Source organism: Brassica rapa, chromosome A10 (genome assembly GCF_000309985.2).
Source record: "Brassica rapa cultivar Chiifu-401-42 chromosome A10, CAAS_Brap_v3.01, whole genome shotgun sequence".
Lineage (NCBI taxonomy): Eukaryota > Viridiplantae > Streptophyta > Magnoliopsida > Brassicales > Brassicaceae > Brassica > Brassica rapa.
In genome coordinates, this window is record NC_024804.2 from 13,008,248 (window position 1) to 13,034,280 (window position 26,033).

At 34.2% G+C, this 26,033-nt stretch overlaps 4 protein-coding genes across 5 annotated transcripts; 1 reads left to right on the forward strand and 3 right to left on the reverse strand.

Moving 5' to 3' along the window:
- Positions 1-1,148: 1,148 nt before the first annotated feature.
- LOC103846160 (putative F-box protein At4g17200) lies at positions 1,149-5,799 on the forward strand. Its single transcript, XM_033282093.1, has one exon. It carries the CDS (start codon positions 4,301-4,303, stop codon positions 5,417-5,419), a length of 1,119 nt encoding a protein of 372 aa, XP_033137984.1. The 5' UTR covers positions 1,149-4,300; the 3' UTR covers positions 5,420-5,799.
- Positions 1,998-13,506, reverse strand: LOC103845357 (retrovirus-related Pol polyprotein from transposon RE1). Of its 2 annotated transcripts, none has more exons than XM_033282080.1 (3): positions 13,457-13,506; positions 13,165-13,356; positions 1,998-13,088 (listed from the first exon to the last, which is right to left on the reverse strand). In XM_033282080.1, exon 3 carries the CDS (start codon positions 10,370-10,372, stop codon positions 5,942-5,944), a length of 4,431 nt encoding a protein of 1,476 aa, XP_033137971.1. In that variant the 5' UTR covers positions 10,373-13,088; positions 13,165-13,356; positions 13,457-13,506; the 3' UTR covers positions 1,998-5,941. The 2 variants fall into 2 exon arrangements, with proteins under 2 accessions (XP_033137971.1, XP_009120440.2); XM_009122192.3 differs by having other exon boundaries at positions 1,998-13,091.
- Positions 12,299-13,498, reverse strand: LOC117125673 (peptidyl-prolyl cis-trans isomerase CYP20-3, chloroplastic). Its single transcript, XM_033282909.1, has 4 exons — positions 13,457-13,498; positions 13,165-13,356; positions 12,938-13,091; positions 12,299-12,438 (listed from the first exon to the last, which is right to left on the reverse strand). The coding sequence occupies exons 1-4, from the start codon at positions 13,496-13,498 to the stop codon at positions 12,299-12,301; spliced, it is 528 nt and encodes a 175-aa protein (XP_033138800.1).
- Positions 13,507-15,360: 1,854 nt separating the features above from the next.
- On the reverse strand, positions 15,361-26,022 carry LOC103845358 (WUSCHEL-related homeobox 2). Its single transcript, XM_009122193.3, has 2 exons — positions 17,902-26,022; positions 15,361-17,093 (listed from the first exon to the last, which is right to left on the reverse strand). The coding sequence occupies exons 1-2, from the start codon at positions 18,200-18,202 to the stop codon at positions 16,627-16,629; spliced, it is 768 nt and encodes a 255-aa protein (XP_009120441.2). The 5' UTR covers positions 18,203-26,022; the 3' UTR covers positions 15,361-16,626.
- Positions 26,023-26,033: the final 11 nt, after the last annotated feature.

Genomic DNA, 26,033 nt, shown 5'->3' on the forward strand with positions numbered 1-26,033 from the left:
GTGAATTCATAATCGGTATAGTAGTCTAATTGACTGTATAATTAATATCTACGAAGGAATCTCTTCGGAGAAAATATATCAAGAGACGATGATTAATAAGATATATAGCAAAAGACTGATTACGAGGTAAATGATAAACTTTTCAACAACAAAATAAAAACAAGACAGCAAGGGCATGCTGGAGGTCAGCGTACGTAAACCTTTTTTTTTTTTGCTTTTGCTGAGCCAATTACTTTTCATTCACACGATAAATATGAGTTCCCACTTCACTGGAAGCTGCAACAATACAATCGACCAAGAATCTAAATTTGGTTCGGATATAACCAAAATAAAATCTAAAATTTAAAATTAAAACATAAAAAATATATATTTATTTATATAGTTTTAAGTATTTAAGGTAGTTATTTAATTTTTAAATACTTATTGTTACATATCAAAATAAATATGAAATTGAATATTTGAAGTATATATTCATGTTAAGAGTTAAATATTTGTGTGAACCTCGTAAGAGTTATATTCATGTTAAGAGTTAAATATTTTTTTTGAAAATCCAAATCTCTTCGGTGAACCTCTCTAGCCCACTGACTGAAGAAGCTTCCCAAAAAAATATCATCCCGATCAAGATCCGTTTGACCTTCCAAAACTGTCTTGACAAACGTAGATGAAATCTGCCTTCTTCTCTTGTTTTCTCTCTTTTGTCTTAAGAGTCATCTTGAATATTCTTCTTTCTTTCCTTGTGTTATGTCTGTTGATTCTCGAAATTAGATTAAAAAACTTTATATAGTGTTTCACTAACCCACAAAGTTCAATACTAATCTCATGGATTAATACCAATTACTCAATTCCAAATTTGGTTATCACCAATCAAACCAAATGGGTATCTTCCATCTAAAAAGAACCCAACAATAAAGCCATTTGTCTTCCAAGTCTTGTGCAAAATGATTATGTCCCTGCAGAATCTGTATTGTCATCTTCTGTTTGCTTCTTTGTTCCGATCTCTTGACTTTCTAGTATCCATCCCCAATTAAAGAAGGTTGAATCCTCTATGCTTTCATGACTGTAGACTGATGGACTATTTGTTTCACCATTTGTCATATTCATTCATTAGATTCATTTATAAAATCCATCCAAATTTTATGAGACTGTTTGTTTTACATCGAGATAATTTATTTAGGTGAATCATCTAAATACACTTATGTTTGTTTCTTTATCTCCATTTTCATCCAGATAAGTCTACTAAACAAATTACTAAAATACATTTGTTTTGATTTAATTATATGTTTGATTTTAATTTTAGTTATATTAACTTTTATTATTTAGTCTAATATATTTACATTGAAATAAATTTAAAAAATTAGCATTTTGACATTCATAAATTATTATTTCATATAAATTTATAAATTTGATTTACATTTGTATTTACGACAAAAATAACTTCTAATAAACAAAAAGTTTGAAAAACATGTACTTAAAAAAACTTTAAAGTTCAAACTAAAAATATTATTAATATTAAACTGATTATAATATTCAAATAAATATATCTAAATTACTTTTGTATTTTTTTGTGGAAAATGCGATTTTTTCGTTTTTAACAAAAATTGCGATTTTCCGGCATCAGGTGGGAAGATGCGATTTCAAGTTTTGGCCGAAAACCATAATTTTTTATTCTAACGGGAAAACGTGATTTTCCTGTTTTGGCTGGAAACGAGATTTTCTTATTTTGGTGGGAAAACGAGATTTTCCGGTTTTGGCAGAAAATGAAATTTTGGCTTTAGCAAAAAACACAATTTTTGTTTTGGCGGAAAAATAAATTTTCAGGTTTTGGTAGAAAAACATGATTTTCTGGTTTTGGCGGAAAAATGCGATTTTTGGTTTTGGTGGGAAAATGAGATTTTTTGGTTTTGGCGAGAAAACAAGATTTTCCAGTTTTTGGCGAAAAACATGATTTTCTAGTTTTGGCGAAAAAATGCGATTTTTGGTTTTGACATGAAAACAAATTTTAGTTTTGACGAGAAAATGAAATTTTTGGTATTGAGAGAAAACGATATTTTTCGGTTTGGGGTGGGGGGGGGGACAAGTTTTCCGGTTTTGGCAGGAAAACGAGATGTTTTGGTTTTGGAGGAAAAACGAGATCTTTTGATTTTTGCAGAAAAACGAGATTTAACAGAGAATTGCAATCTCGATTTCTATTTGAGGAATTATGTTGCCTAGTCAATAGTTGGAGAATAAATGTGTTAATTTCGCATTGTTGAGGAACAAAATATCATTTTTCCAGTTGTTATCACATATTTTCCAGTTGTTATGGCATATTTTGCTTATGTTTTCTATGTAAAAAATTATAGTAGAAACCTTATAAATTAATATTCAATTAACTAATATATTTTTTTCGTTTTTAAGTTGTACCGGTTCAAAATATGACATAAATCGATAAAATAATAAGATAATACTTTTTAAAAAAACTTATATAAATATATGGTCCTATTAAAATCATAAAATTAACAATTATATATATATATATATATTTGTGTAATTTTTTTATAAGTACAAACAAACCATGTTATATTTTTTTATATTTAAATGAAATTATTTGGAAATTTTCTTAATACTTCAACATATTTTGGTAATAATTATTAAAATTGTATCTAAAACACATTTAAATTTTATGCAACATATTTAATATAAACCAAATAATATGATAAATGCAATATGAATAAAAATAGTAAAATCATTTTTTTATTTTATAAAAATTAGAAAAAATTAAAAAAAAAAGAAACTTTGTAAATTAGTTACTCTATAGATTAATAAATTGTTATAGTCCCAACATTATTAATTTAGAAATTTTTAGTGTAATATTCTCATATTTTGCTTAAAAATTCTTACATTTTGCTTAAATTTTTTTATATTTTGCTTAAAAATTCTTATATTTTTCTTATGTTTATTATGTAAAAGTATTATAATTTAGTGATTTAACTGACACATATAACCGGACATGCAATTCTGGGTGGACGGGAAGGAATGGCGTGCTTGGCACAAAGATTACATTGTAAATCTCCCTAATGGTGAGGGTATTTGGGTTGCTCTTCATCCAAATGAGAAGGAACATCCGGGGTATTATGACTATATACTATGGAGTTGAGATCTTGAAGATAAAGGGTTCAGATGGTAATCTTGCCGGTCCTAATTCCTAAACCTGGTCCACGAGTGATTCCATACACATCCAAAATCCCACAAGTCCTATTCACACAATTAATCAAACAAATTACAGAGATTTAATTAAAATTCATAACGAAAAAGGTAAATATAATTAAAAATAAAATTATGCGATATCTTATATAAATTCCTATTATTATAACTACAATTGTACAAAAAGACGGATGGCTTAGCATGAAGCGTTAGGAAGAAAAAGTTTTTTGTAGTTCACATGGATCAAGATTTCCCGGTGTGGTTCACAGAGTCAATATGAATCTGTAAAGTTGTTGACAAAAAAAATATATAACTACAATTGTAGGTATTGTGGTGTTGGATATCATAGCAATTTTGCAATGTTCTAGTGGATTTATTTTGGACTAAGTCTCGGAGATGTAGGAAAACCAGAATAAAAAATTATATGCATTCTTTATTTTATACTCACATATTCTAGATGCATTCAAACACGTAGATCTAGCCATGATATGCACTTATACTCTGTGAATTAGTACAGTTTTTGTGGTTGTGGTTCCAATATTGAATCTATTAAAACAAAATTTTCTAGTTAATAAATTATAATATGCAAAAATAAGTCAACAACCATTGGGTGTTTAAAAAAAAGTCAACAACCATTGGAAAGTCAAGTACGTCTTAGCAATTCATAAATTTATGGTGATCCGGATACGGATCGGGTCGGTTCGGGTTCGGTTCGGATTTTAGATTACGGATTACGGATATTATGCCCAGGCAGAATTAGTTTTACTTTTATCATGTTTAAGTATCTAAAATTAATGATAATGACAGTATTGTAATAATTATCAACTAAAAGGGTTATTATACCCATTTTAACGTGTGTACAAAATATAGAATTAGTGTAGTAATTAGTTAAAAAATAAGAGTCAATCAAAGTAATTTTCTCTATAAAATATACTAAAAAATATAGTTTTCAATATCCACATAATTTGATATATATTGTTGTGTCGGTGATTAAACCCACCGTTTTTGGGTAACCCGTATATATATAACAAGCATATCCTAATGTGTGGTATATGTCATCTATAAGCAAGCCTGAAAAAGTTCGAACCCTAACTAATTTCGCCACCTGTTTCAAACAATGACGACGATCTCTGATCTTTCCAGATATTTGATCGGGGAGATACTCTCCAAAGTTCCGATTACATGTGTTGGAAAAGTAAGATGCACATGCAAACGATGGAATGCTTCATCGAGACATAGGATATTTGGTAAAGCAGTAGCTAGGCAGTTTATGGGGTTCATGATGATAGATTTTAAGGTTTGTTCAGTTAGAATCGATCTCAACGGAATAGTAAAGGACGAGGAAGGCTCTGGTCCAGTATCTATAAAACCTATTGATAAGCTCAATGAAATCGAGATATCTAAAGTATTTCACTGCGACGGCTTGTTGTTATGCACGACCAGAGACAACACGAGGCTATTGGTTTGGAACCCGTATCTAGGGCAAATGAAGTGGATCGAGCCCAAAACAGCTTACCACAGATTGGACAGGTATGCTCTGGGGTATGATACAAACAAGAAATCCTACAAAATATTGAGGTTTGTAGATGATGCCTACTGGCCCACATCCCTTTTTGAGTTTGAAATCTACGATATGAACTCTAACTTGTGGAGGGCTCTTGATGTCACTCCCGACTGGGATATCGAGTTTTTTCGACCCGGCTTGACAGTAAAGGGAAACACTTACTTTTTTGCTAAACAAAAAATAATATTAGACGAAGGTGAAGCAGACGGAGATGTAGATGATTTCTTGGTCTCTTTTGATTTTACCAAAGAGAGATTTGGACCACATCTGCACGTGCCGTTTCACTCTCATCTCGACGAAGACACCGTGGTTCTATCGAGTGTCGGAGAAGAGAAGCTTGCAGCGTTATATCAATGCATGGATAGAAATATGATGGAGATATGGGTTACGACTAAGATTGAGCCCCACGCGGTGTCCTGGAGCAAGCTGTACTTCTTAGCAGTTGATAAGATGGTCCCTCTCTTAAGTGGAAGTTTCTTCATTGACGAGGAAAAGAAACTCGCACTGGCTTTCACTTTAGACACACTTGGTCGCTACAAAAGGGCTTACATCATTGGAGAGGATGAGTATTTTAAACAAGTGGATCTCGGAGAAGCTGTTGTGATTCCTGATGACGACGACTATCCCTACTGTTTCCCACTCGTATGCTCTTACGTGCCAAGTTTAGCTTAGTACTATCGGGAAAAAGGAAAGAACGATAAGTTCATTTTTATAAGTGTCGTGTTTGTTTCCGCATATCATCTCCTCTTTGTTTTCTTTTGCCTTTTGTCATCTTCTTTGAACAAGACTTAGTCAATTACTTTTATTTATTACTCGTATTGAAGTCTTGACCAAGTATTTATTTTATCACAAAACAATCATCCTTTTGGACATATGCGTGTTGCAACTACCTTTGTACCAAAATACTCGTCCCGATCGTGCAGTATGAACTGCATTTTATTAGCTACCTTTAATTCTCCAGCCAATATTTGATGGAAAGAGAAATAGTTATGAGCTAATCCGTCCCTTACCAAATCAAAACAAAATAATGCCTATAATTAAAAAAAGTTCGAACGAGTGGAACAAAAAGCGATCGGAGATGGTGAACGCGTGAACGACAAAGATAAGTTTCTGAACTTTCTTATTATAATTTCACTCTTTTGAAGGTTTTTGTTACAACATGAGTGTCTTTATATAGATAAGTAAACTAGGGTTTTAGCTTTGAGCTTCCTCGTCCTGTAGCAGCGTGTAACGGTTTTGAGTTGTGACAGCCTGTGCTTGACCAGCTGGCTTGTCCTCTCCCCTTTGCTTTACTTTTCCGTTCATCGCTTTAGTCTTATCCTCACTTGCGTTTTGTCTTGTGCAGGAAGAAGACCGTTGGAACTGAGAAGCAAAGCTCTGCGTTTTGTTCAAATCCGTATTGGGCTTCGCAGAAGTTGGGCTTGACCCATTTGTGATAATAGGCCCCCTCAAACTTGGTGCGCCGATTGTATCGACACCGAGTTTGCCTCGAAGAGAAGAAAACGCAGCTTGAGGAAGAGATTTGGTGAAGATGTCTGCGATCTGATGCTGGTTCGGTATGTGCTTCACCTCAAGAGCTCCAAGAGCAACCCTTTCCCTTACATAGTGATAATCAAGAGCAAAGTGTTTGGTCCTCGAGTGAAAAGATGGATTAGCAGACAGAAGAACCGCAGAGAGATTATCACAGAGCAACAATGGTGTAGTCAGAAGTGGCAATCCAAGTTCTCGGAAGATAGAACAGAGCCAGGTAATCTCAGATGCTGTCTCAGATAGACTTCTGTATTCAGCTTCAGTAGAACTTTTAGACACTGTAGGTTGCTTCTTAGATGACCACGAAATGAGATTCTTTCCCAAGAACGTGCTGTATCCTCCAGTAGATCTTCTTGTAGAGCTACATCCTGCCCAGTCACTGTCACTGTATGCAGTGAGGGTGAAGTCTGTTTCTTTGTGTAGAGAAATCCCCATTGTGATAGTGCCTTTCACGTATCTGATGATTCTTTTCAGCAGGTGGAAATCAGAGACCGTTGGCGAGTGCATCTTCTGGCAGACGTAGTTCACAGCAAACTGAATGTCTGGACGAGTCAGGGTCAGATACTGAAGCTTACCAGCAAGGCTTCTGAAGTAGGTAGGATGGGAGAACAGTTCAGACTTATCTTCAACTCGATTCAGTTGCTGTGGCAATGGCGTAGGAATTGGTTCGCAGTCTTTCATCCCTGCCACTGCAAGTAATTCTTCTGCGTATTTTTGCTGACATAAGAACAATCCTTTATCATGCGTCTGAACTTGTATTCCCAAAAAGTAGTGTAGCGTCCCCATGTCGGTCATTCTGAACTCGCTGTTGAGTTGCTTGAGTAGATGATCAAGACTTTTAGAGCTATTTCCTGTGATCACCATGTCGTCAACATATAATAGAAGAATGATGATATCTGTTTCTGTTTTGTAGACGAACAGAGATGGATCAGATTTGGAGCAGCAAAATCCAAAATCAATCAGGAAGGAGCTGAACTTGTCGAACCAGGCTCTCGGAGCTTGCTTCAAGCCGTAGATCGCTTTGTTCAATCTCCAGACATGGTGAGGACGTTCTTGATCAACAAAACCAGCAGGTTGCTTCATGAACACCTCTTCTTGCAAGTCACCGTGTAAGAACGCATTTTTAACGTCCATTTGTCTTATTTCCCAATTCAAAACCGTAGCCATGTGTAGAATTGTTCGTACTGACGCCATTCTAACCACTGGACTGTAGGTTTCAAGATAGTCAACCCCTTCTTCTTGCTCATTGCCTTTTGCAACCAAGCGAGATCGAAGCTTCTTGAAACTGCCATCAGCATTCAGCTTCACTCTATGCACCCATCTGTTTCCTAGAACATGCATGTCTTCAGTTCGTGGAACCAGCGTGAAGGTATTGGTTTCTTTACAAGATTCAAACTCATCTCCCATAGCATTTCTCCATCCTTCATGCTTTAACGCGTCTGCTATAGTTCTTGGCTCTGGTATTGAAACCTTTTGTGTGAGCAGAACATAGCGAGGATTAGGCTTGACTGTCCCCACTTGCGACCTTGTGACCATTTGATGTCGTTGTGGTGCAGGAGAGGAAGGCTGTTGTATAGGAGAAGGACTTGATTCATGATCAGAAGCTGGTGTAGAGACAGATGAAGATCCTGAAGACACTGTAATACTTGGAGCTGAGGTTGACTGAGGTACAGACTGCAGAGGAGGAAACTCAGCTTCAGAGAACAGAGGCACTGATCCTTGATGAACCACTGATGCTGACACTGAAGCTTCAGACTCTTTTGCTTGTTCTGGAGGGGATTGCGGAACAAAGCTCATCTGCCACGCCTTGAGAAGAGGAGTTAAGACTGACGGATGGCTCTGTTTGTAAGCGTGCTCAAAAGGGAAATCAGATTCTTCAAACAGAACGTGTCGAGTAATGTAGACACGACCGGTTGGAGGGTAAATGCATCTATACCCCTTATATCTGTCGTTGTAGCCTAGAAATACGCACTTAAGAGATCTAGGATCAAACATGTTGTTAGCATAGGCTCTGAGGGAAGGGTAGCAAGCGCAACCAAACGTTCGTAGAAAACTGTAGTTGACTGCTTTCCCAAACAGCTTTTGATATGGAACTTGATTGTTTGGCAGGCTGCTTGTAGGAAGTAGGTTGCTTAGGAAGGTTGCTGTGAAAAACGCCTCCACCCAATACTTTAAAGGCATTTTGCTATCAAACATCATCGACAACCCAAGCTCAGTGATGTGACGATGCTTCCTTTCAGCCAGTCCGTTCTGCTGCGGCGTATGAGGACACGAGATTTGTTGTCGGATCCCATCCTTTTGCAAGTGAGAGAGGAATGCAGTACTGATGAATTCACCGCCTCCGTCACATTGAAAGGTACCAATTCTGCATCTCAATTGATTCTCTACCAAGGCTTGAAACTTGCAAAAGATTGAAAAGAAATCTGACTTGTATTTCATAGGATAGATCCAACAAAACCGTGACCAATGGTCAATAAAGATTACATAAAATCTGAAACTCTGAACAGAGGTTGTTGGTGCAGGCCCCCAGAGATCACAGTGAATCTTCTCCAAAGGCCGAGAAGCAACATAACTAGAAGACTGAAACGGTAAGCTACTGCTCTTGCCAAGTTGACAGGACGAACACATCTTCTTGGTACTTGAGCTTATTTTGATGAGATTATTCGCAGACAGATGTTGAAGAACTTGCTGATGAGGATGCCCAAGTCTCCTATGCCAAACAGCATCCGTAGCAGAGTGCTGCCTAGAGGAGTATAGAGCTTTTATTTGTGGCTTGTTCTCAACTCTGCAAAGACCATTATCCCTTCTTCCCCTGGTAAGAACCTTCTTTGTGACCTTGTCCTTTATAGAAACCCCAACATTATCAAACTCAACAGTGCAAGGATAATCATCTGTTACTTTCGATACAGATAAGAGAGATTTGGCAATCTGAGGACACACAATGACATCTTTGAGAGGAAGCATACCTGAGGAAGAGGCTATGACAGTAGAACCGGTATGAGTGATAGGTATGTAACTCCCATCACCAATCATAACAGTATCTGAGCCATGATATGGTTGTGACTGATGCAGATTCCTCGTGGAACTTGTAACATGCGCAGATGCAGCGGAGTCAGGATACCACTCAGAACCAGAATCATCAGACACTTCGGTGATGCGCATAGCAGCCAGAGCCTGAGGAACTTCATCAAGCTGATAGCTACTATCAAAACGGTGATAACATTTGAGAGCATGGTGACCTGGCTTGCCGCAGATTTGACATGTAGGACGCGTATCGCCATCATATGAAGACGAGATTTGCTGGTGAAAGCCTCGTCCTTGTGTGCTGTAAGAACCACGACCGCGACCTCTGCGACCACCACGACCCCGAGAGGAGTAGTAGTTTCCTTGCTGCTGCGTGCGAACTGATGTAAACGCCAGGTGCGGGGTCACTTCTTGACCAGTGTTGTAGCCTTTAAGCCTATCGTCAAAAGCCACCAGTCGAGGAAAGATATATTCGAACGTCGGAGGAGGAATCGTATCAATAGAGCCTTCTATAGATGTTTTGATAGGCTCATAGTCTCGCCCCAGACCACGAAGAGCCGAGAAAATCTTCATTGCCTCTGTCATAGGAGCACCAATGGAGGCAAGCTGGTCACTGAGGGCTTTAACCTCCTGAAGGAAGTCGAACATCTTTTTATCACCTTTGGCTAATGTCTGCATCTTGTGCTGAAGTTCGAACAAGCGGGAGTTAGACGGCCTGTTGAAGTGTGTCTCAAGCGTGGACCAGATCTCTTGAGCTGTAGAGCAGTTCACCACCAAGGACTGAAGAGAATCAGTGATTGATCCAAGGAGCCATGACTGAACAACTTGATCTGTTTGGAACCAAAGCTCATGGTCAGGGTTTGGAACAGGAGTAGAGGTACCATGAATGGTGGGAGCCATGATGGTAGTAACCGGCTGAGGAATGGTACCAGTAACAAAACCAAACAGACGCTGCCCACTGAGAAAAGACTGAAACTGACGTTTCCAGAAGAAAAAGTTTTGCTCATTGAGCTTTACGGTAACACAATGAATGATGTTTAAGCGAGGAGGGTCATAAGGCTCAAGATCCATGGTGGCACCGTGTGCTCTGATACCATGAACGCGTGAACGACAAAGATAAGTTTCTGAACTTTCTTATTATAATTTCACTCTCTTGAAGGTTTTTGTTACAACATGAGTGTCTTTATATAGATAAGTAAACTAGGGTTTTAGCTTTGAGCTTCCTCGTCCTGTAGCAGCGTGTAACGGTTTTGAGTTGTGACAGCCTGTGCTTGACCAGCTGGCTTGTCCTCTCCCCTTTGCTTTACTTTTCCGTTCATCGCTTTAGTCTTATCCTCACTTGCGTTTTGTCTTGTGCAGGAAGAAGACCGTTGGAACTGAGAAGCAAAGCTCTGCGTTTTGTTCAAATCCGTATTGGGCTTCGCAGAAGTTGGGCTTGACCCATTTGTGATAATAGACGGGAATTCAACAAGAGTGTGGCGCTGGATCTTAAAAGATAATATTGGACGACCGGTTGGTCCACCGAATGAAATGGTTGCTGATCTACTAATTAGAGGATCCAACGAGTGGAACGTTCCCAAAGTTAAATCCTTATTCCCACTCATCTCAAAGGAAATTCTCTGCATCTCTCCGAGTACATTAGGGGCGATTGACGATTTCGTTTGGACACCTACTAAGGACGGAGTCTATACCACCAAGTCAGGATATTTCATTGCAATGAAGAACAGAGCAACTCTGAACAATGAGGCGGATTCATTACTCGAGTTGGAATGGACGAAGAAGGTTTGGGGGACACCCTGTCTCCCGAAAGTCAAGCTCTTTATGTAGAAGTTGGTTGAAGGAGCTCTGGCCCTGGGTTCTAAAATTTATATTTCAAAACTGGAAGAGAAAAAAACCAAAATAGCACTAAATCAAGTTTTTGTTCCCAAACTAGCACTCAAGGCCAAAAGTCACAAAAATAACACTCAAGGGATGGGGTTTAGGGTTTAGAATTTAGGGTTTAGGGTTTAGAGTTTAGGTTTTAGGGTTTAGAGTTGAGAAGTGAGGTTTCGGGGATAAGATTTCAAATTTTAAAAAATAAAAATTTTAAATTTTTCAAAATATAAAATGCTATTTTGGTCATTTTAGTTTTTGAGTGCTATTTTTGTGATATAAACTTAGAAAGGTGCTATTTTGGAGATTTGCCCAAACTGGAATCGAATATAAAAATTTCAAATCACAAGTAATTCAAATCTAAAACAAAGATTTGTAATCATTTTTGTTTTTTTTTTTACATGGAAATGGCCTTCGGAATTTTTTGAAATTTCATAGAAAATCAAAGTAGAAGCAAAAAAAAACTTAAAATCTTCTCATCATCTTCGTGTCCAATTTAATTGCTTAGTTAACCTCTAAACATCTGAGCCCGTTCCGGATCATCTGCCACTGCAATTCTTGATGCTGACAACGAACAGAATTCCACCTCATTAACCCTATACTGCTTCTGCTGCTGAGATTGCTTGCAATGCAAGATAGCTCCTTGAATAGAATTCTCTATCTCTGAGTTCGAACTCGTACTTCTCTTCAAAAACTGCAATGGGGATACCCTAAACTAGTCGATGACTTTTTGTTCGAACTCTTCGCAGGTTGTCTCCTCATAGAAATCGAAAAAGATCACCTATGGCTCGGCTCCCAGGAACAGAACCATTACTCTTCTTTTTAGGTCTCTCTGCTCGAGAATACCTCAAATAGATCCTTCATCAGCAACTCTTGACTTCCCAAAAAATGATCTTAGATAAGCTCTCGAAGATTTAATCTTCTTTCCAAAACTCAATCGTGTGTTCAATCTCAGTTTCTTGCTCCAAGATTTCTTCTTCTCATCCTCCTCCACTGAACTTGAATATTCAAGAAAATAGTCTTTAGGGTTAGGCTCTTTACTCACTTGACAAGAATCTTCTGGAGAGACCGTGCAAGACTCGAAAGGGGTGTTACTCGTCACCGGAGTAGTAAACGTTCCGGTGGCTATAAAGGTGTGCTGTAGAATTCTTGGTCAAAGGTGTAATCTTCTAGAAGCTTTTGAACCATTAGGAGACGTGGAGGTAAGTGAAGAGGAAGAAGCTTGCCTTTGTAGAAGAGTTCATCTGCTGGAAAAGTGGTTTTGTCTATCTCAAGAGGACAAAGATGAGACATTTGGAACTCAAACTCTCTAGGGTTGTTGTTGTTTTTGTTTTTGAAGAGCTTTGCGTACGAGGTTAGTAAAAGATGTGACTTCCATGTCTATGTAATCGTCTTCTAGATTAGCTGCCATTTTTTTAATGTGTGTTTCTTCTTTTTGTATTATGTTTTACTGTTTTAGTGATTAGTGATCTGAGTTAAGAGTAGAGGATGTATGTTTTATGTATGCAAGAGAGAGTCAGTGTTAGAGTATCATTATCCCAAAGACCCATTTAGGGTCTCTTAATTTTTTTTTAATATTGTTAAGTGTTAAAAGTTATTTAAGAGACCTACTTAAGAGACACAATAATTTTTATGCTCCAATGGGAGTCTCTTATTTAAGGTTTCTTAGAAAAAAAAATGTTAACATTGTCTATGATTAAACAGAAACATTTATTCATCTTTAGTCTATGATTTTTAGAAAGTTCCAAACTTTCATTATCTTACCAGTACACAAGACACGGTAGTTCTCAACGGTTTTAGGCATGAGTTCACCAAACAGACCCATCACAATCCTTCCAGCGACTTCACCACCAATCTCCACATCAAAGTAAACCTTGTTTGTCACTTTAGCCTGAGGTTCCATCACTTCTTCTTCCTCCTAATCAACAAAAGTTCATTAGCTAATATGACATTATCTAATGATTATATGCTTTTAGTGGGAATAATCTTACAGCTGCCATTGATTTAACACAAGCTGTTCTCTGGTTCTTGATGGTCGCATAAGCTCCTGAGAATTGCTTCTTGAGAGTGAAACTTGCTGCATAGTGTAGTCTCGAAGACAATGCAGAACCAGAGGAACGAGCTCCGACACAAACTGATTGAGATGTTCGGTTTGCAGAAACTAACTGCGACTTAACACCAATCTACAAAGAAAAACCAAACACAAGAAGACAGCTTAATTCGATGACAAGAAAGAACTTAAAAGCCATCAAGAATTCAAATGTTAGGAGTTGAGTTACGAACCTGAGAAGTGTGAACCATCTGCATTGAAGACAGAGACGCCATTTGTAAGAATTACACTAGAATATAGAATTGTTAATGAAGAAATTTGTAAGAATTACATTAGAAACTTAATTAGTAGATATTTATTATTCATTAAATGGTTTGATTTTATTTTTCATTTACAGGTTAATGATATAACAAAATTATAATTATAATATTTATTTTCTTGGCCAAAAACTTGTTTGAAGGTATAAAAGCATGTCCAATGATAAATTTATAATACCCCGATCATAGAAAGCCAATAATCCTTCCATGTACGTTTACTCATCATGTGGGTCTCATTTGTGTGATAGGTTGTGTGTTAATTTTCCGAAGTTTGGAAATGTTGTTTACTTACCATGAAATTATCCCATGACATTTTTCCGTACTTATCGCGAATCATTTTCCGTAGGTTATCCATTTTTCCACTACTCTAACTCAAACACAATTATTTATAAAATTTTGTATGGATATATGACCGAAAAAGTAAGTGTATTTTGATGATATTTTATAAGAACTCATATAAACATATCGCAAGATTTCGTAGTAGTTAAGACATTTCATATTCAAAGTGTATAACAGGGTCCAATGAAGCTATACAAGCATTGTTCAAAGTTTTGGGGATCGACCAGAAAGGTGAATTCTGTATTTTATCAATTTTTATACGGTTTTGATTAATGGGTATAGGCATGGGCCGCATGGTTTAATTGTAAATAAGGTTGAGATTAGGGGTTCCACTTTCTCCTTTTCTGTTAAATGTTGTGTAGAAAAGACTTTACTCGTTTATTATCAAGAGGTTTCTTTCTCCATTTGCTCTGTCCTCTCTCTAAATCTGACACAGAAAAAGGATTGAGAGGAGACCTCTACCGGAGTTTCTAACAGTTTCATATCCGGTTAGCAAGCGTGATTCTGGGAAGCGATGTTTCTCTTTATACCGCTATCGCCAGCTTCTGTTTCCGGGGAATGGTGGCTTTGACAGCACCGATTCCGCCGGCTTTCGTCTCCGGAAAAGCGGTGGCTCTGATAGCACCGTTCTTTCGCCGGCTCCTCTCCGGTTTGATCTGGAAACAAGTTCTCGATCTACGCTTTTGTTCTTCCACTGTCCAATCGACTCGATCTGAAAATCTGTATGGAATTTTGGATCGTTCGAAGATGATTGTTGTTGTTCTTCAAAGCATGGATCGATGGTGTTTGAGTTTTATAGGTTTTCATTGGTTTTGGGCTCCAAGGTGGAGTTGGGTCGCACTTTTGCTCTGACCCCGACGGAAGCTGTTGTTCTCTTCCGGTGGTGGTCCGATTATTGCGGCGACGGAGTTTGCATGCCGATGAAGGGCTTTGTGACATGGTCAAGACGTGGCGGCCTGGTGACGCGTGTCCCTCGCAGTGAGGATTACGACACGTGTTCTGTTGACGCATCTCGCGGGAAGGAAGAGGCGCCTTTCTGGGTTAGAACGATGGGCTTAGAGCCCAATAGATTTATGGTTTGAGTGGTCCTAGTGTGTTTGGGCTTCATGGTTGTATCTTTATTTTTGTTTTGGGCTTGGTTTGTTGGGCCTCGTTCCTTTAATAAACTTTAGATGACAAAAAAAAAAAAAAAAACCTTACTCGTTTTACTGAGATTCAATTATTTTACGATGACGTACTATACGCTAGGACATTATCTTAAGGCCGAAAATAGGTGTTTTAAAGGCTATTACAATGGCAATGCTAGTCTATACGATCAGGTGCTTCAGATTTCTTAAAACCACCTGTAAAAATATTATAAATGCAGTGGCCATTTTTTGGTGGGGTTCTAGACAATAAGTGGACAACGCACTAGGTGTGTAAAAAAATGTTTCTAGTGATTTATCTAGTGGAATCTTGTTTGAGAACCCGTTTACTAATTCTTTCTGTTTTTTTTTTTACTTTTTTTACAGATCTACTCAAAACTTATGTAATATCCCAGCTTGGGATATATGTTGAAAAATCAATATAATTGATCTGATTAACCAACTCTAAAGTAGTTTACCTATCGGTCACACATTCAATAAAAACTCTAGAACTAAACGTATTTGAATTGGAATAGTGAAATAATAGATGACCTATCAAGAAGTGATTCATGATATCGTTTGAATAAGGCCAAAACATGAAAAAAAAAGTTATGTGGTGATTTTAGGATCAGTAAACAAGACTTTCAAGCCTTCAAAAAATTAACACAACGCATGTTGCATGGAATGGAATCCACAAACTGAGTGAACATGTAGGAAAATCCATTACCTGCGAACGGTCAGAGCGTTATAAGTGGTATCAAGCTAAACTCAAACAAGTGTGCAGTCTTGTGTTGACTCACTATAATATGGATGATGATCTTGGGACGCAACAAGGACATTGTGTTATTTGAGATGAGTGAATTCTAACATCTTTGTTTGTGGTATATGTTAAAAGACTCAATATAATAGATTTTGCTACCTATTTTACTAAAATACACTTACTTTTTCGGTTGTATATTCATACAAAATTTCATAATTAATTGTGTTTGAGTTAGAGTAGTGGAAAGATGGATAACCTATCGAAAAATGATTCGTGATAAGTATGGAAAAATGTCATGGAATGATTTTATGGTAAGTAAACAAGATTTCCAAACTTCGGAAAATTAACACACAACCTATCACACAAATGAGACCGAGACCCGCATGATGAGTAAACGTACTTCTTGTAAACGTATGACTGAAATCTTGTAAACGTATGACCGAAAAAGTAAATGTCTTAACTACTACTAAATCTTGTGATATTTTGACTGAGCCAATTAGCAATAAGAATATTGTCCAATATCAGTCTCTTAGAGATAACAAATTAATTAAAAAAGACTACAATATATGTCAAATGGCCAACAAAAATTTTGGATACTCCATGCATACTGAGCACAGACTAATAGATTGGAGATCAAGTATTATAAAAAGTTCTAAATCTAACCTTGTCAAGTACTTTATTTTCAATTTAAAAGTTAACAGAAGTTATTAGATTAGTTAGAAGTACTTAGATTCAATCATTTAATTTTTCATCTCGTTTCAGATGTCCGTCATTTTACATCATTTTCAGATGTACTTTTTGTTAACAAAAAGATAAAAGAAATCGTTTATTTTCATTTAAAAATTAAAACCCTTCATTGCATCTTACAACCCGTTTCCACTATTATTGAACCTACTAGAACCACTAGAGAAGAAGTCAATAAACGGCTGCCCTCGTCCGCCATCATCGCCACAATAAGTCACCGGAGAATCATGACGAAGCGAAAAACTGGAATTTCCAACACCAGAGTAGTTAGCAGCATCCAGAGGCTGAAGTGGAAAAAGCGGAAGCGTCTTCAGTCCATTGGTATTGACGTTGATGCCCTCGCTAAAATAACCGTGATTACCAAGGGCAAATCGGTCAAATCTGAATGAACTCGAAGACATTGACATTCTAGCTGTTGTTGTTGTTATGTCTGAATCATGTTTCTTATGATCTGTGGTAGTGCGTTTCTCGTAGCCACCACTTGGAAGCATTACTTTGTTACTGTGAAGATCTTGTCTGTATACACTTCCATGTTGATTATGATGATCTCTTACTTGATGTAAATAGTACGGATTAACGCAGCCCACTTCATAACAACAACAAAAAATATTACAATTAGTAACTTAAAAAACGTATAAGTACCAAAAATAGAAGAAACACTTCTATATTTCAAAATGTATAATACTAGTTTGGTTAAATTAACAAGACTTAAGATATACTCCCTCTGTTTTTTTATATAAGTCGTTTTATAGCTATGCACGTAGATTAAGAAAATCATTAATTTCTTATATTTTCTAAACAAAAACATCATTAATTATTTACCTAACCACAATTCAACCAATAGAAAAATAAAAGATATATTACCATTGGTCATACAACATTAATTACTAATAAATTTTACATAGAAAACCGAAAACGACATATAATTTAGAACAAAAAAATTTCTCTACAACGACTTATATTAAAAAACGGAGGGAGTATACACTTTTTTTTTGGATCAAAATATACTTTTTTAAAAAGTATCATTGAAAATATAACGTTAAAAAGTCACCAATTTTAAGAAAAAAAATATCACTAAGAAACTGATTAGACAGCATTTAGTATAGTTAAAATAATTTTAAAATACAAACATTCTCTAAAACATTATATATTTTGAAATGAAGGTGTGATTTTGTGCTGAACAAATTAAATATAATAAGCCTTTAGACAAAAAAAAACAAATACACCTAATATTCAAGAACCCAATTATATAGGTTTAGGTTCTAACTTTTTAAAAAAAATTGTGTTGTGATAAAGAAAGATATGAATAAAAATAAAATGATGTAAATTAAATAAATAAATAAAATAAAATGATGCGTGTATGCAAATAAGAGTAGGGACGAGAAACTACGTGCCGTTTGAGCAAGGAATAGGGTGGAAGAAACGGGAGGTTTTGTGGAGGAGACGATTAAAGGAAGCGATGCGATCCTGTTTCTGCTTTTGGCGTTGTCTAGCCTTATGGTTTTGGAACCAGTAAAAGACGTTTTTACCCTCGATATGGCCGTGTGCTCGAAGCCTACCGGTGATCTGCTGTATCTGATCGGCCCTCGGTGTTCGTATCCCCTGCTTGTAAAGATTCTCAAGCAACGTTATCTGTTCTTTCGTTGGGTTCCAACGAGGACTGCTTCCCGTTCCTGCGCTCCCTTCGTTTTCCATTTATATTTTGACTATTTATTTGAGACAAAATTAGGGGTTTTAAGGGGAGTTTCTGCATGAAAGTCATGGGGGAGGCTCTCATATTTATATAGGAATTTAGTAAGGCTGTGAGGGAGTGGAACATAGTCAAATTAAATGAAGAGAGATAGAGTGAGTGTGTGTGCTGGAGACTCTGAAAACATGGCGTTGAGCGGCTCGAATGCTAAAAAAGAGGCTTACTTTTAACGAGAAGACAAACAGAAAAAAAAAACAATTCGGATCTACTCAGTTTTTTTATGTAAAATCAATCATTAGCTTAAAGATTGAAAATATTGCCAATTACTGTATTTTACTGTGAGTACGGCTAATAGAAAGAGATAGTTCAGTACTTGCCATTGTCAAATTGACATAACTATAACTCTTTTCCCCACGTGAAATTTGATATAAGGTGGATATAGTTGTTGGATTATGTGATTTTATTATTAGCCCTTTTTCTTTACTCTTTCTGGGGATTACGGATGTTTTTTTTCGAAAGTGTTTTAATTAGGGATAGCCCTATTGAGTCTTGGAAATGAAAGAAACAGTAAGAATAAATACGAACGTAAATATAATAGGGCGGCAAAAGATAGCTGGTTGGGTTGTGTTCTTTGTAGGTCATGAGTAGGCTATATGCATCTAGTTTGCTTCGGAAATTGACATATCTTGTTTTATATCATAATTTAAATCAAGTATTATTTATATTTATAACACGACAATTCTTTTTTTTTTTGGTAAATATAACACGACAATTTGAAGTTCAGTCGCTTGGCTCTTCGATTTCTTAACGACCAATTTTTGTTTTCAGGAAGTTCGAGCAAAGAAACAAAATCTTAATCACATTTAGTAAACCGTCAGAAAAGCTAGAAAACTCTAGTGGTCTTATGGTCTTAGTTGTTTTGCGTCGTGATGTTGATCTTACTTTGCTTAGTATAGAAGGTGATCAAGAGTCAAGACGACATGGGGAGTTCAAATATGGACCCGTCCTTTTCTTTTCAAAGGGAGTATTATTGATATATGCAAGTGATAAGACCAAGGCATGTGTTTAGCTGTTTGTATTAATACTTGTTCATGTATATCTGGGTCAAAACATTATGATATTGACAAATATATACTTAGAAGACATTTATATAACATAATGTTATAAGTTATAACAGTATTATTATAAATTCAATGTTCATAAATACAACATAAATCAATGTTTTCGATAATTATGTAATGATTCTGTAAACTTATTTAAATATTAATCTAATTGTCTAGCCGGTTAAAAAACTTAAATAAATAACTGAATAAAAAAAATGATATTTACACTATTAAAAGGGGAATATAAGCTCCATTGAACCTATCCACCTCAGCAAATTAAATCATCCAATAAAATATGATTTTTTTGCCATGTCACTATTTATTGACATGATTTTTTTGCCATGTCACTATTTTTTGAATCCAGTAAAACACTTCATCTTCATTGTTCTTATTGAAGTCTCTGAAATTGCCGTTATCCTATATTTAAGAACCTCCATTTTTTATAACTTAATTCCCTTCTTTGATCTTTGCAAGATGAGAGACAATGACGTTTCAACTTCAGTTGTTTCTCTCTTTATAACTCTTTCGCTGAATCTTAGTCAAAGGTATCATTTCTTATAATTTGAAATCCTGCTAAATTTTAGATGTAATATTTAGTTTACAAAACGAAATAAAATAACCATACACTACATTCTTATCTTTATTATGTTAATCATGTTATTCTTTTTTGGTTTCGTATGATGGAAACCTATTTTACAACACATAATCCATGATACATTTGAGAAACTAAAAATAAAAACTTAAGCCTTTTTCAAAAATAAAAAAAATAAAAATAGAAAACTCTGTACTACAAAATATATGCAGAACATAGTAAAAAACATTCGGTTTAAATGTGTCATACAAGAATATATTCTAAATATACTCTAAATACAATCTAGAATGCAAAAATATACATACAAAAATGACAAGTTTTACAAAATTATACCGTATCATTCACATGTAAATGCCCACGCAGTATATGGAATAATATGTTCAAATAATATAAAAATTGTCATATCACAATGATCCAAATAACATACCACTATTTTAAAGGAATAGATAAATATGCAAAGTTATAAATTTTACAATTACAAGTAACACGTAAAGTTGTAGGACAAAAAAATTGAGTCCAATAAATAAAATTACATAAAATTAACGAATTTTTAAAAATAAATGAAAAAACAATACAAAATATAAACCGCGCGTAGCGCGGTTAAAGAATCTAGTAACATTAAATATATAATACTATTGATTTTGAAATACTTAAAAATACATAAATTATTAAATTTCAAATTTTTATATTAGAAAAAAATATTTTTAAAAGCTAATAAAAGTCGATTAAGTGATAAACTTTATAATCTATCTATACTTTTTTCATATTAACAATGATAAAAAAATATAAGCCTTAAATTTTAGATATTATTTAAAAAGTTATAAGAACTGATGATAAAATATATGCTAATATAATGTTTATTACAAGTATTTTTATCATTTTTAATCGGTAGTACAGATTTTGTCTCTTGAAATTAAGAATTAACTTTTATCATCGCACATATTTCTTCTTTTTAAAATATAATATAACTAAAACACACAAATTTTTATAAATATCTTTTAAGTATTTCTTAATATACTGTATATGTTAAAAAAATTAATTAGTTACCCTTATATAAAAACTGTCATATATATACAATTAACTGGTTATACAAAATTTAAAGTCAAAGTTGCTTCATTATATGAACATATTTTATATTTTAATATATAAAAGAATTTTTGAAACTATAGTAGATCTTCGAAAGTAATGAATAGTATTTTAACATCCCAACTTTAAAGTAAGGATTAAAGTTTACAGAGTCATAGCTAACATGTCATCGTACAACTATCAATAAGTTAAAATTCATTTTGATCCGCTATGAACTTTTGGAATAAAAATGTGTAAAATGAAGTATATGTATATATATACTTGGATAGTAAGATGTGCTTCTTTCATTGCACAGAGTGTGGTTAACTTTGGGTTAACACAATCTTATGTTGCTTCAGATCACCCTAGGTGACTGGACAAATTCTTTGTTAATGAAATATGCATCTCTGGCCAAGTATATTTTGTGTGGTTCTTTTGGAGTTTAGAGGTATATAGTCACTTCAGTGCTCTTGGTAGTTGTTAGAGGCTGATAATTCTTTTTTGGTGATCCTGATGGTTTGTCATCTATGAACTTGTTAAGATTTATGTTTCTGTAATCAGTATATATCAATTTGGGAAGAAAAAAAAAACTTGGATAGTGAGATTTTGTGAGAAGTTGGCACGGGGAATGACAAAATGCGAAAGCAAAAGACATGCATGGCTTCAGTTAGACTCTTTTAGGCACCTACGAATCTATAGGAGCAGAGATTTGTCTCGAGAAAGAGAGAGAGAGAGAGAGACATATTACACTCCCCAATCTCATCGTCAGTTCATGACTTTCATGTTCTAATGAATTTGTGCCATTTGATTCGAAATCTTCTGTTTTCTTTAAATTCCAGATAACAGTCGTTGTCACCGTCCCATTTTAATTTTGTTTACTGTTTCTAAATACCACCATTTATATCTTTCATAAATACTTACTACTTAGTTATGTGACATAGCACAAGTGGTGTTTAAAACAACAAATCCTCTATTAAAACATCTCCAAAAGAAATTCTGTAATTTCAAATATAGAGTTTTTTGTTCTAAAAAAACTTCATATTTGAAGTTTCATCTTTTTATTTGTAATTATGTTTTTATAATTAATTACACATCACATTTATGATTCTTAAGTATTTTTTTCACTTATCGCTTCGATCCTTAAACCTTTTATATTTCATAACCATTTTAAACTTATTTTTAAGAATTCAAATTCTATACATAAAACTAAATAAAAATTTTAAAATAAGATTTATAATATTTTAAAATTAGAATTAGACAACAAAACTAGAATTATTACAAAATAAACTTAATAAAAAAACTTTTTTGAAAGATACATGAAGACATAATTATTAGACAAATTCAAATATTAAAACAATACTAATAGTCTGGTAAAATTGCTCTAGAACCTCCAAAATCTCTAAAATATTTTCTAAATAAATTTTGTGTAACTTGAAAACAGAGCACTACAGAAATAATTTTATGAAATAATATGTTATTTTGCTTGTAGTTTAATATTTAGTTATGTATCCTATATATAATTTATAATTTTAGTGTAAGATTTTATTAATTAATATAACTGTAATATTTTTATATATGTGCCAATTTTTTATAAAAACAATTATGGATTTATATTAATTATGACAAATATAAGAACTATAGTATAAAATACAAGTAATTTTGAAATTAAGTTTAAAATTTTAATTTTGGAAAAAATAATTTGTAATTTCAAATTTAGAGTTTTGTAAATTTTAAAATAGAATTTTTTTAGATAGTTTTTATCTTGGAAACTTGTACGTCAAAATGGCATTACATATATTTACATTTTACAAAACCTATATATACTGATATTGATATATGTTCCGCAAAAAAATAATAAAAAACTATACTTATATTGTAACTGATATCAATGAATTTTTTTTACATTCAACTTTTAAGAATACATTTTACAGAATGAATACCCATTTTTTAAAGCCAAATGTTTAACAATATACTTAAAATTGGATTAGTTTATATATATATATAAATATAACAAACAACAATATGCTAAAATCCAGACCAACTCCAAAATCTTTATCTAAAACTGAAATTTTAATATTATACTATTAAAAGTGGTTACATATGATCAAGTAGTGGATAAATCTACATTATAATGAGACACTTTGCTCGCTTCTCAGTGCGCCACGTTAGCGTTTTCTGGGTCCTATTTTTAAAAAGTGTGAAAAAATATCAAGTTCATGATTCGAATCAGGGTTATTGAGATATAAACACCAACACTTATACCACTAAACTGAAGGATACTTTGTACATTGATGACCGAAATTAATATGTATTTATGAAGATCGGAAGTCCTTGCTTCTTCGGCTTCCTCTGAGGGTCGGGCCTACAAATGTACTATGGGTTTCATTTTTAAATGGGATTCATAACGTTATATGAAAAAAAAATTAAGTTTACAACAATTATAGTTTTTCCATATTGTAAACTATTGTCTTTTAACATGAGTTATGGTTATTTTCATCATTGTCTCAGACAAGTCTGAGTTACAAAGTTGCGCCGTGTGTCTGTTCGTAATCTATTTTTTCACTGGTGAACTCTTCATCTCCCTATCTTAAATTGCTTGATCATAAATGTTCCTTATTTGTAGTCCCTCTGTAAATCTTATATATATATGATTCTCATCTTTGATGAACTCAATCCGCATCTCAACAAAACTCATTGATTCCTCTTAGCTTTAACCATCGTCTAGAAAATGTCTCTCTCCGCTTCTCCAGTTCCTCAGACCGGCGTTTCCGGCATCCGCCACTCAACCTTCGAGTCTCTCCGTCTTTGTCGCAGTAGTTAGAGCATAGCCTTTGGCCTCCTCCGCTTCTGAGATTTCCTTAACTTCAAGAAAGACAGTGATTTTATGAGAATTACGATTTTCTTCCTTGATAAAAAGGTAATTTAATCTTCGATCTATCACACTTATTTAACATAATTATTTTTAATTGATTTCCTGATTCTTTGTTGAATAATAGTATTTGCAGATTCTGTGATTCATGGGTTTATTCTCGCTGGACGTGTTAATCATTACAAGTCATCTTTGAAAATCGTTTCCATTGTGAAAGTCGATCATTTTTAGGTTGCTAGGTGCTCAAACATGTACAAGATAACTGATCATTCATTCCTCATTCGTTTCATCTCACCAACCATTATTGACGAAGTCATCACATGTGCTCCTGAGATCAATCTATAGTCATGATTAGACTGTTCGACAATCTACAAGTGATTGCGAACACAAACCTAGAACTCCCAGGTATATTATCATATTGCATCTGGGTTTATATTATGTTTTGATATCGTAACTGATATTTAAACTCGCAGATGTGGTTGAGAAAATCCATTCTGTCTAGGGCTCTAACCTCATTAAAGAAATAACTCGAGTCGTTATTCGTCTCCTCATTGATCAGTAAGAAACAATCAATACACAATTTCCTTTATATTACTATATATATTGTGTTAACATCAATAATCAAAAATATTTTGTACCCAAAATATATGGTCGTCTAGTTATCTCCCTTACTTATCAAACTAATTTTACATAAAATTTTATTTTACACCTTAAAAGAAATTACAACAGCCCAAACAATCAAAACACCAAAAACTAGAATTCCAAAAAAGACGAATCATTAATGATCACTTCTCTTTTTTGTCTAATCTTACAAATAAACTTCAAAACAAATATACCAAACCAATCACCTCAACTAAAACTCAACGACACATACATCGACTCAGCTAAACAAATACAAACTAAACGTCCAGCCATTTAACAAGTTACAAACTTACTTTTGCAGATGCTTACGAAGAAGACGAAGACGAAGACGAAGACGACAACCAAGATCAGTGAAATAACCTAAATATAATATCAGAGTAAGTTATGAACTCTGATAAATATAAATAACAATGTTTTTTTTTACATATTACCCATCAAATAAAAAAAGAAACAAACCCAACCACACCAGGAAATACAAGAGACAATCCCGACAAACACAAAGGCATCAACAACATCTCCACCTGCTAACTCCTCTTGTCTTATGAAAATAGCTTACATGTCCAATGTCAACATGACAAGTGCCTCATTATAATGTAGATTTCTACAGGTTTTCATGTATTTGTTTTAAAGGTCCGGTAAAAGAACAAGTTTAAAAATAAAATAAAAACATATAACAAACATAATAAAGATAATAAAAATTATTACTTAATACACACAACTGACACAACTAAACTGGAGAAAAATATTCAGAAACAAAATGTAATCTCAACAACCTTAATATAATTTATGTACTCTCAATAGTACAAAAAACAAATTAAAAAAAAACAAACAAACAATAAGTCTCAGTGACACAACAAGCAACACCAAGAACTATATCAATCACATTACTAACATAGTTTAGTCTTTTATAAGTGGAGAACAATATGTACACAGTTCATCATCACAATTCTAACCCTGTAATAAAAACTTGAAAAACAATGATCAATCCAAAACACAAAATTCACAACTATAATAACTTACAAATATTGAAATGAAACAAAATTGCTGTCCACATTTTCGCGCTTGCAAGGGGACAATGCCTCTGGTAATGTTATAATGAAAGACTTGAGCCTCTGATCAGGATCAACAAAACAATTTATTATCAAAATAAAACCATTATGGTAACATTATTTGGTCAAATTAGTATATGGAGCGCGCAATATAGACAATAATTTTCTTTCTTTTTTATCAAGACTCGAGAGCATTACTAACAGTCATCTACATAGTCTTCTGCAATAATTCATATTTATTACTGTAGGTTTTTGTTTCTCAAAATCAATTCCTCTACATTTCGTTTTTTTTTTTTTCCAAAATTCCTCTACATTTCGTTATGTATGTAAGTATGTTCATGTGCAAAAAGACGTTTTTACCAAAAAAAAAAAAAAGTGCAGGATTGTTCAATGTCGATTGCTATTTTCTGTAAAATGCAGGATTACCACTAGAATCAACATTGTAAGTATGAGTTGGCAATCATTTTACAGAAATAGCAATCGATTCATGCTACAGTTAACAGGATTTGGGCGCTA